The sequence below is a fragment of the Pelobates fuscus genome, chromosome 11, assembly GCF_036172605.1.
Source record: "Pelobates fuscus isolate aPelFus1 chromosome 11, aPelFus1.pri, whole genome shotgun sequence".
NCBI classification, from domain to species: domain Eukaryota; kingdom Metazoa; phylum Chordata; class Amphibia; order Anura; family Pelobatidae; genus Pelobates; species Pelobates fuscus.
Window position 1 is genome coordinate 114,831,435 of NC_086327.1, and position 12,918 is coordinate 114,844,352.

Consider the following 12,918-nt stretch of genomic DNA (forward strand, 5'->3'; position numbering starts at 1 on the left):
CGGGACAAATTTTAAACCTTTACTAAGGAGAAGGATTTCTTGAGGGGTCATGGAGTACTTTGAAATATTGAAGACTCCTAGATTTTCTTCCTGCAACTGGGTGAACGTTAAATTCCCATTGCTCCTCCACTCAATCTCCTTTTCTTCCCTGGTGTGTTTCTTTCTCTCAGTGGCATGAATCGGTTGGTTAGGGGCAATTCCTGAGACCTGGGAGGAAAAAACTCAGTTATCTCTCCCTTTCTTCGGTCTCGCCCCTTCCCTAAAAAATCCCTATTATGTTGGTGACCATGCGTCTGTGGTGAGGCGGTGATTCTCTCAGTCGGAGAAGGGTCAGGTCTGGATCTAAAGGTCACCGGGGGCTGAATAGGTTTGTCATTTCTTAGTCTAGAGGAAGGTTTGTTATTCATAAAACGATTAGATGGAGATGTATGCCATCTTGAGTGTGAACCTGATTGGTTTCTCGTTTGTGCATTTTTTTCTCTGTCAAAATTCCTATGATTGTGTCTACCACTTTCTCTATATCTGATTTTTCTGTCAATTTTGTTAATCGTGGAATGAGTATTATTAGCTTTGTCACTTTTGTCTCTCACATATTTTTTATTTTTCGTTTGTGCAATACTATCATCTAATTTTTCTATTCTTTCAAAGAGAACCTTCTCCTTCTTTTTAAAGTCGGAGGAGTCTCTAATCAATTCATTAGACTCAGTCAGATTATTCATTTCTTTCGAAACAGCCATTAAATTCTCTTTCTCAAAATCGACAATTTCCATAAGACTTTTTGAGCATTTCTCTAAAGCTAGATCCCAACGTTCAATATGTTTGGATTTCTCCAATCCATTTGCAGGTCTTTTCTCAAGCCTAAGGCCTCTTGGAATTAAACCTTCCTTTAAGTAAGATTCTAGGAAGGATATCTCCCACCATTTTTTGGTTTCTCTAAATGAAAGTCTCTCCAGTTTGGAAAAATAATCATCCAGAGTCACATTAGATTCCTGTTGTGGGATAATGGAATTATTAAATAGGGATTGTAGCTTTGCTTCTCTTAGTTCTCTCAAATTTGAGAACATGCTCATAACTCTAATCGGAAAATATACAAATAAATGGTGGATCTGTATAGAGGAAAAAATATATATAACTAAATACAGAAATGTCCAGATACACCAGAGCGTGGATAAAAAAAGACACACACTTAGTGGGTAAATAGATAGAGAAAAACTCTAAAAACAATTACCCTTGTACTGAAGTATTGTAGATAAGGACTCCTCACAGTCCTCAGATTAACATGGAAAATAGAAAATCTACAATACAATAACAACAGAAAAACATAGTGCAATAATGCTATAACACTTTAAAATGGTGAGTAGATGCAAAATAGTCACACTCACAAACAGAAATTGATTGTAGGCGTTATCATAAACCTCAGGACTTGCGAAGCATCATGGCAGATATAGAGGAGAAAAAATATATAAAAATAATAGTGCAGAGTATCTTTGATAAAATGAACACTTTAATGTACAAACACACTTACAAAATAGAAGTGGGAAACGGGCACATCAATAAATCCAATCTCAGGATCCCTGGAATCAGGAACATCAAAATGACCAATGTCCAAAAAAGAGATGTGGAAATAAAATACAAAATAAAACCAAAATCAAATTCTGCACTACAATAGAAAGCCCTACGCGTTTCGTTCAGTAACCTGAACTTCCTCAGGGGAAAATGAATCTCCTAGTCTGCATGCAACGTCCTTCAAGTCACGGTCTTCTTTTAAACTCATCTGAGTTTGGCGCGCAGTAAGTCCCAGCCTATCCGCACCATACTTCCGGGTTCGGCATTTTCCATACTTCCGGGTGCGTTCCAATGACGTCACCGGAAATGCGGAAAAGTATAGAAAGTAAGATCCTTGTGGATTTGAAAAATAGAAAAGAATTAACCATCAAGAGTGCAGACAAGGGAGGAGGGGTTGTCATTATGTCTACAGAATATTATGTAACAGAAGCATACAGACTACTTGACGATCACCTCACCTATAAAAAATTAACTTATAACCCGAACTTTAAGTTTAATGGAGAGTTAAAAACCCTTTTAAATACGGCTAAATCATCAGGCACTCTAGACTAATCTACCTACTCCTTTATTTTTACGGAATTCCCTAAGGTACCTACTTTCTATTTTCTCCCGAAATTACATAAGTGTAAAGAAAAACCCCCTGGCCGGCCAATTATCAGTGGCATAGACTCCCTGACCTCTAGGCTATCCGAGTATATTGATTTCCATCTACAACAATACGCTCAGGGAGCAAAATCTTACCTCAGGGATACCAAACACCTTATCCAAGAGTTGGAATCTATTGAGTGGGCGGAAGATTTTGTCTGGGCTACCTTGGATGTAACCTCTCTCTACACTGTGATCGATCACGATCTCGGTGTAGAGGCGGTTAGAAATAATTTGGAACGGGATGTTAATTTAACACCTGCTTTTCAATTTTTTTGGAGGATGCTATTCGGTTCATTTTAACCCATAATTTTTTTAGTTTCAACAAGGAATTTTTTCTTCAATTAAAGGGCACGGCGATGGGCACCAAGTTTGCACCAAGTTATGCTAATGTGTTTATGGACTACTGGGAAAGATCGTCTATCTGGTCCAACAACCCATATGGTGCAAACTTGGTGCTCTGGAGGCGTTACATAGATGACGTCCTGGTGATCTGGCGCGGTCCTTTGGTTGAATTAGAAAAGTTCTTTCTGTACGTCAATCAGAACTCTCTTTCTTTGGTTTTTACACCTAAGATAGGTATTTCTAGTATAGATTTCCTTGATTTATCCATCTTCATTGAGGGTGGAGCAATCAAGACTAAAACATTTTTTAAGGCAACTGATTCAAACAGTTTCATTGATACTGCAAGTGGACACCATCCAAACTGGCTCAAGGGGGTTCCTAAGAGCCAGTTTATTAGGATGCGTAGGAACTGCAGCGATCTGGATCTGTTTTATTCACAAGCAGAAGTTTTGAAAAATCTTTTTTTAGAAAAGGGATACAGTTCGGAACTTCTGGATGCAGAAATTGAAAAAGTGGGAAATATAAATAGAAACGACCTTCTAGTGAATAAAAGAAAGACGGACATTAGAAACCCTATGTTCGATTTCTCTTTTAATACGCAATATAGCTCAAAGGCTTTTGATGTACAGAGAATCATTAAGAAGCACTGGGGTCTATTAATTGAAGACGACTATTTAAATATGCAAATCCCCCAAATTCCGAAAATTATTTTTAGGAAGGGAACGAATTTTAAACAAATCTTGGCACCTAGCACTTTTAGATTGGAGAATAAAAAGGTTATGAACAAAACAGGCTTCCACACATGTGGCAACTGTATCAGTTGCAACCATCAACATAAAGTTGTTTCAAGTTTCAGCAGTTTCCAAACTAAAAAGAAGTTTAAAATCAAAAGTCTGGTGTCCTGTTCCTCAACACACGTCGTATACCTGATCACATGTGGATGCGGGTTACAATATGTGGGGAGGACAGGGAGGAAGGCTAAAATTAGATTCCAAGAGCACAGAAACAATATTAAAAAGAAAATGGTAACACACTCAGTGCCAGTGCACTGTAATAAATGCCCTTCCTTCAATTTCAGTACCCTCCAATGTACTGTTATTGAACAAGTGTCTTTGGACGAAAGGGGCGGTGACCTTTGATTACTATTGAGGAAAAGAGAAGGATACTGGATATACACCTTGCAAACTATGCAACCAAGGGGGCTGAATGTAGAGTTTGATTTGGTTTGTTTTCTCTAAGTACCCAATTTGTTGCATGAGATATATGTATATCTTTTGATGGGTTGTTTCTTTAAGACCCTATATATATGTCTTAAGCTATTTTCCATAAAAATGTTATATTTATTTTTATATTTTATTTCTACTTTTATATATATTTTTCTATTTTTCCTATAATTTTCCTTTATGTATTTAAACATTTTTTATAGAGGAAGGTTTGTTTTACTGTTTTAGTGATATCCTGGTGACTTATGGGATATGAGATCGATTTCTGATTTGGTAATTATTGTTTTTTCACCTTTTTGGTCCATTTCCGCCCTTTGACGAGTGGTGGAACGCAAAATTGCCGAATGGAACGCATCATCACTTCCGGTTTAGTCTAAAGATGAAACCGGAGTCGCATTTCCGGTGACGTCATTGGAACGCACCCGGAAGTATGGAAAATGCCGAACCCGGAAGTATGGTGCGGATAGGCTGGGACTTACTGCGCGCCAAACTCAGATGAGTTTAAAAGAAGACCGGGACTTGAAGGACGTTGCATGCAGACTAGGAGATTCATTTTCCCCTGAGGAAGTTCAGGTTACTGAACGAAACGCGTAGGGCTTTCTATTGTAGTGCAGAATTTTATTTTGGTTTTATTTTGTATTTTATTTCCACATCTCTTTTTTGGACATTGGTCATTTTGATGTTCCTGATTCCAGGGATCCTGAGATTGGATTTATTGATGTGCCTGTTTCCCACTTCTATTTTGTAAGTGTGTTTGTACATTAAAGTGTTCATTTTATCAAAGATACTCTGCACTATTATTTTTATATATTTTTTCTCCTCTATATCTGCCATGATGCTTCGCAAGTCCTGAGGTTTATGATAACGCCTACAATCAATTTCTGTTTGTGAGTGTGACTATTTTGCATCTACTCACCATTTTAAAGTGTTATAGCATTATTGCACTATGTTTTTCTGTTATTGTATTGTAGATTTTCTATTTTCCATGTTAATCTGAGGACTGTGAGGAGTCCTTATCTACAATACTTCAGTACAAGGGTAATTGTTTTTAGAGTTTTTCTCTATCTACTTACCCACTAAGTGTGTGTCTTTTTTTATCCACGCTCTGGTGTATCTGGACATTTCTGTATTTAGTTATACCTCTCTGGATATAGTTTGCTGTCTTCACTTCTCCCCTGTTTCCCCTTCCGTCTTTTCCTTTTCTCTTTCCTCCCTCTTTTCTTTTTCTCTCTCCCCCTCTTTTCCTTTTCTCTCTCCCCCTCTTTTCCTTTTCTCTCTCCCCTCTTTTCCTTTTCTCTCTCCCCTCTTTTTTATTTTTTCTCTCCCCTCTTTTTTATTTTTTCTCTCCCCTCTTTTTCATTTTCCCCTCTCCCCGCTCTGGTCCCCTTTTCCCCTCTCCCCGCTCTGGTCCCTTTTTCCCCTCTCCCCGCTCTGGTCCCTTTTTCCCCTCTCCCCGCTCTGGTCCCTTTTTCCCCTCTCCCCGCTCTGGTCCCTTTTTCCCCTCTCCCCGCTCTGGTCCCTTTTTCCCCTCTCCCCGCTCTGGTCCCTTTTTCCCCTCTCCCCGCTCTGGTCCCTTTTTCCCCTCTCCCCGCTCTGGTCCCTTTTTCCCCTCTCCCCGCTCTGGTCCCTTTTTCCCCTCTCCCCGCTCTGGTCCCTTTTTCCCCTCTCCCCGCTCTGGTCCCTTTTTCCCCTCTCCCCGCTCTTGTCCCTTTTTCCCCTCTCCCCGCTCTTGTCCCTTTTTCCCCTCTCCCCGCTCTTGTCCCTTTTTCCCCTCTCCCCGCTCTTGTCCCTTTTTCCCCTCTCCCCGCTCTGGTCCCTTTTTCCCCTCTCCCCGCTCTGGTCCCTTTTCCCCCTCTCCCCGCTCTGGTCCCTTTTCCCCCTCTCCCCGCTCTGGTCCCTTTTTCCCCTCTCCCCGCTCTGGTCCCTTTTTCCCCTCTCCCCGCCCTGGTCCCTTTTTCCCCTCTCCCCGCTCTGGTCCCTTTTTCCCCTCTCCCCGCTCTGGTCCCTTTTTTCCCCTCTCCCCGCTCTGGTCCCTTTTTTCCCCTCTCCCCGCTCTGGTCCCTTTTTTCCCCTCTCCCCGCTCTTGTCCCTTTTTTCCCCTCTCCCCGCTCTTGTCCCTTTTTTCCCCTCTCCCCGCTCTTGTCCCTTTTTTCCCCTCTCCCCGCTCTTGTCCCTTTTTCCCCTCTCTCCCCTTTCTTTTTTCTTTTTTTCCCCCCTATACCAAGGGTATGTCATAGTTGGGCCAAATAGTTTATTACATTTTATATCAGGGATGGTCCTGGTGTTTACTACATTTTTCCTAATATTTAATCTCTCTATATAAAATGATATCCAGTGTCACACTGGTCAATAATGGAGAGAGTTAAGGTTGACAAATATATAGAATGTATGGCGAGAATAGTGTCTTGAGAAATGAGGGGGAGTAAATACTGTTTGGCAATGCATATCAAGATTAAAGCAGAGTACAGTGATGAGAACAAAAAAGTCCTAGAGTAAAATATTTTTAGACAACAAATCTAATTCAATTAGACCATCTAATGTTTTAATTTTTTGAATGTAATTAATTGCTTGTGTTTTGCAAGGTTTTTTTTTTTCTTCTATCATGATACCCTGGCTTCATTTTTAAGCATCCCCACATTATTTTTATTTGAAGGATATAAACACTCTCTACTCCATTTCACTAAAAATGAAATATTTAACATTTAAACCTGTAATGAATAGCACATAATGGCTAGCACATGATTGTAGGAGCATTTTCGTGTATATTCTGCTGTTCAGGTATACTCTCCAAAATTGTGTAATTATTTAAACTTCCAATCTGTTTTCATTATTATTATTATTCTTTCACAAAATTATATGAAAAACAAAATTTCAATGTACAAAAAGTACAGTAGCCAAACAGAAACCTGGCATCTGTATTACACAGGGCAATAGTCTCCTGTAATGAAATCTGAGATCTGCCAAGGAAACTCCCCTCCTCTATTTACTAGAGCATGCTTTTATTTTGTACAATCTGTTTTTCCACTTGATCAATACTGACATTAAGGGGAAAGGTAGGTGAAGTTTTATGGGCAAACATTTTTGCAAATGCCTTAACGTAATATTTGTAATCAGAATTTGTTTGCTGACACTGCATCACATTTTTTGTAGGAGTTATTCGAATGCTTTTTGGTTCTGTTTCCTTTTCACTTGCTGATCTTGACGATGGATCATCAAGAAAGGAGATTTGTTTACCAGGTAAGTTAAGTGTGCTTATGTGGCATATAGCGTGATAATACTGAGAGGGTGGGTTTGCAGGTATCACCCAACAAATATGAGATTTTTTTTGTATTAGTTTTTAAAGTGAAATAATACATTTTAATCCATATCCTTTGTTTGACTTTGATCTGGGTGATTTTTGGATATGTTGTTCACCCAGATCAGGACTATATGGGGATGTAATATTTATGGGGATATGTTATGTTTTGGGGTGTTTTCTGTACTTTGGGGGGAAATGTGTGTTTTTCTGCATGTGGATAATTGGGTTGTTGCATTGGCTACTTTAATTATATCCCAGGCAGAGGGAAGCAGGCCCGGACTGGCCAACGGGCACACCGGGCAAATGCCCGGTGAGCCGCGGTGAACATGGGCCAAGGCCGGCAGGGGAAGGTCCCAGGACTTCCCCTGCCGGTCTATGCAGGGCCGGCACTATCCGAGCGCCGGTCCCGCTGCATTCCATGGCGGGCCGGTGGGGAGATCAAAGATCAAAGAAACGTGCTCAGGTAATTGGAAGCATTGAGCAAGCATTGTAGAGTTGCTATCATTAAATTACAAAAAGCACCTTCTTGTTTATCTACATGAAACAAAATAGTAAACTAACTACAGGCATACGTTTTTTGTAACTTGAAAATGCAGACAGATTGTTTTATTTTATAAGAATCTACTTGTGTTTATTATAAAATATATTAATCGATCAATTTGTTACTTCAATTTTTTTTAATCATTGTTCTTTGTCCCTACCTACATAGTTTAACTTCTATGTTTTCCATTAAAATATATATACATTCTGATCTTGAGAAAGACCCTTTTTAGAGGTCGAAACGTCGATCGTTTGAACACTGTTTTTGCACAATAAACAGATTTAATACCTTTTCAAACCCAGGAGTGCGCCGTCATGATTTTTTGCTGCATATATATATTGCGGGTTTGCACCTTGGTAAATTCTTATTTATATATGTTAGATGGGAAGAGTGTCAAACTTTATTTTCCAGTGTTTTTCTTTTCCTTCAATTCGACAATTATCAATCTTTAAATATAGATTATAAATTGAGCTATTACACAAACATTTATACAAATTAATCAAAATAGGTCATAAGTAGGGATGAAGCGTCCTATTATAACCGTAAAAAAAATTGATGTGGATCGGGCAAGCACAGGGGGGTAAGAAGACAGCCTCCCACATCATATAGACATAGCAAAATTTCAATAAGGGTAATTGGCCGATAATTAGAAGTTTGTGTAGGGTCTATGTCTGATTTAAGAGTTGGCATGATGGAAGGAAGCCTGGAGCATCTCTGATGGAATAGTTTTGAGTCTCTTGAACTCTGTGAAAGTCCTCAACATAAAGGGAGCAATGCTACAATTTAGCTTCTGGTAGAAATCCGATGAGAAACCATCTGGTCCTGAAGATTTACTGCCCTTCAGATCACTAAACTCCTACAAGGAGAAGGGACTATTTAATTGGGTCATTTCTCCCTCAAGATTTTTTTGGAAGTTTTAAATTATCCAGGAACTCTGTATTTCTAGGGAGGAGGAATCGTTTGGTTTTAGGTTATACAGGTTCTTATAGTACTCTCCAAATGCTTTCCTTATTTAGTTTGGAGAAATACATTTTGTATTCCTCTCAACGATTTTCTTAATAGTTTGAAGTTTATTATTATTTTTTATTAATTTGTAAGTTTCCTACCGATTTTATTATTTCCATAGTACCAACCATACTTTAATATTAGAATTGCTTTATTTATTTGCTCTTGGGTTCTTTCTAACATTTTCTTTGTAATTATCTTTATTTCCTCTAAAACCATGGATCCAGACAGATCTTATGGAGCCTCCCAGACTTTACCAAATCTATAGATGTCGCTGAGGTCTTTCCCTTACTGTTTTTTTATATTAGCGCCCAGTTTTATAAGCCAGCCACTTATGACATTTGAAAGTACACCAAAGAGTAGCGTCTGAAACATCACCATTATCATTGTTAATTAAATTCCCTGACCTGGGCACACAAATCTTCAAATTTAGTTTCAGATCTTAGAAGGGTCTAATGTTGTCTCCTTCTGTCCCTGCATTTATACTCAGAATTATAGGAGGACTGGTGCATGATCTGACCATGTTATAGGTCCAATTCCTACACTGTTGGTCCACTCCAAGACAATCCGTGCCCTAGACTAGAAGTAGTCAATTCGTGTATATGACTGGTGGACGTTCCATTAAAATATAATTTTATTCTTTGCTTCGCCCACTAGTGTTATCCTCTCTCATTTACAATTTTCTTTAAATTGCATTCTCCACTTACTTATATATGAAATTAGATCTGTTGTCTTTAATAAACATTTTTTTTTAATTTGGTCAACTATTTATATACTTGTCTACCTACAGTAAGAACATTCTCTTTTAATTTGCACAGGGCTCTTTGAAAATAAAATAGTGTATTTCCCTTTTAAATAGCCTTTTGACACATAGCATCCTGCTGTTCACAAGTAGACAATGCATATTTTTCAATACAGTGAAACATTGTGTACATGCTTTTCAGGGACTTCTGCCTCTTTCTGGAATGAGAGTGATTTGCGCTAACACAAGTGCAGGCCACACCTTGCAAATCAGTGGTAAGTACACAATATAGCTGATTGTCTTAGTGTCCTTCTGAACATAAAACACACGTAATCTTAAATAAAGTATGTTTATGTCAAGTAGTCTTCTGCTAAATCAGATTTTATTCTGTGTTTACGGTCTACGTGGCAAATGAAGAACTGATACTTTGTCTTCTCTGCTATAGGGCCGATGATAGAACCTCGTCAAGTGTCTTGTCTCACTGCCAATGAGAGGAATAGCTGGATATCTTCACTACGGCACCACATCCATGAAGCCAATTCCTATTATCCTGCTATATTTCCCTCCATCAGCATATTGCCTTATGTGGTGAGTATAAAAGAAGTCTCAAATGCATAATGCATTGAGCGCTTCAGCGTGCAAACAACTGCATGCGATCGCAAGTCATTGAAATATAAATTGACTTTGATTTCAAACCTGACTATATCCCAACAAATAAGTTTACTTTTTATAAAAAATGCCTTAATGCACAAAGGGAAAATCATCTGTTTAAGAGAAAAAAAAATACGCAATTTTTAAATGACAAAAGTGTAAGAAAACATTTCAGATTATCCCTGGTGGTGCCTTTAAGCATCATTCTGAGCACCAAAACAACTTTAGTTGAACAAAGTGGTTTTGGTGTATAGATCATGTCCCTACAATCTCCCTGCTCAATTCTCTGCCAATTAGGAGATAAATCACTTTGTTTATGCAGCCACACAGAAGCCACACCTCCCTTTTATAGCATTTATAATTTTTCTTGTATATAATGTTAAACATATAAATTGTATCTATGAAATTAAAATGAAGAAAGTGACCTGAAGGTGCTGTTGTATAGTAATCCTTGAGCTTTAATTAAACGGGCAGAGTCTGCATTTCTACCAGCAGAGTGCAGCAGAGATTTGGCGTCTGTGAATGCAGAGGGTCAATTCGCCAGCGACGAATGGTTAAGTATACTTTACCTTAACAGGTCTCGGGTCGCGCCAATTGAGAGGAGCTGCTTGGCGTGGAGCAGGTAAGTATCGCCACAGAGTGAACCGTGATTCACTTCTGGCAGCTAACTGTATACCCAATATTATTGAAGGGTAGATGTTAGAGAACCAACAAAAGTTACTTCAAACGTGTAAACCCAAAGCTTTATCCTATGACTTCATTTAGTTTTAAGAATGGGAACTACTCTGCCCTACTCTCACCTGTCTCTCAGAATGTGACATTAATAGTCATTACTACTCTTTAATTAATGGACAGAATGCATTAATCATGAACGGGCACAGTTCTTCCCATTTCTCAGTGGGATGATCAGTACTATATGTTGGTAATCTATAGTGATATTTTTTGGTATAGTTTTCACAGGGTCTTGTTTATTAAGATATGTCTGTTAGAGACTGTAACTTGTTAAAGGGACACTATAGGCACCCAGACTACTTCAGCTCATTGAAATTGTCTTGGCGGAATGTTCATGTCCCCTTTAGTACTGCAGTGTAAAACATGTGTGTGCGTATTCAGTGTACTTTGTGTATGTACTCTGCAGTCTGTCTGTGTGTGTTTTCAGTGTACTGTGTGTATGTACTCTGCAGTCTTTTTGTGTAATCCGCAATCTCTGTGTGGATTCAGCAGTCTGTGTATGTACTCAGCATTCTGTATGTGTGTACTCAGCAGTCTGCGTGTGAATGTGTTCAGCAGTCTGTGACTGTATTCAGTCTCTAGTGAGCTTGTGTGTGTCAGTAAGCTTTTCTGCAGTGAGCATGTGTGAGTCAGCTTGTATTTAGTGAGCTTGTGTGTGTCAGTGAGCTTGTGTGTGTCAGTGAGCTTGTGTGTGTCAGTGAGCTTGTGTGTGACAGTGAGCTTGTGTGTGACAGTGAGCTTGTGTGTGTCAGTGAACTTGTGTGTGTCAGTGAGCTTGTGTGTGTCAGTGAGCTTGTGTGTGTCAGTGAGCTTGTGTGTGTCAGTGAGCTTGTGTGTGTCAGTGAGCTTGTGTGTGTCAGTGAGCTTGTGTGTGTCAGTGAGCTTGTCTGTTGTGAGCCTTGTGTGTCTATATTAGAGACCCTGTAATCTACACTAGAAGTGGGCAGAGATTAATTATGTCGGTAGGACATACTGGGCGGAGCTTTGCAGCAGTGGGTGTGGTACATTTTCAACGTATTAATTGATAGCTGTGCTGCAAAGTGTCCCTGGAATTTTTTTTTTCAAATGTTGGCAACTATGATGTTTGCAGGTTTATGTATTGAAATTTGTACCAGCGGGGGGGAGGGGAGGGGGGGGTGAAGAATCCCAAATATGTTCTTGTTTGTTTTATGTCCTCAAATTCAACATATAAAAAAATAATCATTTGCCTAACTTTACATATGCAGTCTACATGCATATACTGGGATAAGAGGGAGATTGGCCAATAGATGACAATTGCTTATGAATGCTATAGCTTTTAACACCTTGTTGAAATAAATAACTAAGGGAAAAAATTTGACTAATCAGCTTTTCTACTATGGATTATTTGTGAAAATTGGTTACTAGTGCAGCTTTTCAGGGACATACCTGTGATTCATACCAGCATTTGGCTATGGCTCTTTGCAAAACATGCAGGCATCTGGCACAATTAAAAAGTTAATGATGTAAAGACGTTTCTGCACAATATTTTTTTTTACTTTTGTGTATGGGGGAATGCTACCAATTTGACTTTTGTATTTGTTTTCTCCCAAAAATTGTGATTTATAAAAATGTTTGGCCATCGGTGGATTGTGAATAATTCTGTATTTCCATATGGAAGTGTGATCAGCAAATAAAACGGCCAATGGATATGCCATATTGTTTGCTTTGTAATTCCGACTTTAATATTTGTAGGCAGCACTAGTAGCCAGCAGGCAAATGGTTAAAAATAAATCAATAAAATAAAAACACGCAGTGGTGCTAGGATTAATAAAGATTTTATTATTTAGTAGACCTGCGTCCAACTGCCATGGCAATGTTTGTATCTACTAAACTTAGTGCAGCCAGATATTGCTACCCGGTCGCTAATAGAATCCAGGGGGGCCAACAACAAAATAAATAGGAGTTGGAAATTAAATGCTATCACACAGGAGAGGGATTCAATGTCCTAGACCCTCTGCCAGCGTGCAGCGACAGACTTAAAATATGCACAGAGCTGACATTTGCCGTCTGGAACAAATAACCACATCAAAAAGCAGAAGTGGTCATGGACATTGGAGTAATCCTTTAACCTTTATTAGTACGGTAAAAATAAATCTCTCACATTTTCTTAGATTAAAGTACTAATCAAAAATGTTTAGAAATAAAGAAA

General features: G+C 38.9%; 1 protein-coding gene across 1 annotated transcript in view; it reads left to right on the top strand.

Moving 5' to 3' along the window:
• Positions 1 to 12,918, top strand: part of LOC134577393 (uncharacterized) — a 48,533-nt gene that overhangs the window by 14,926 nt on the left and 20,689 nt on the right. The window contains exons 5-7 of the mRNA XM_063436108.1: positions 6,930 to 7,016; positions 9,568 to 9,640; positions 9,811 to 9,953. Coding sequence (XP_063292178.1) covers positions 6,930 to 7,016; positions 9,568 to 9,640; positions 9,811 to 9,953 — 303 coding nt within the window. The remainder of the gene's footprint in view (positions 1 to 6,929; positions 7,017 to 9,567; positions 9,641 to 9,810; positions 9,954 to 12,918) is intronic.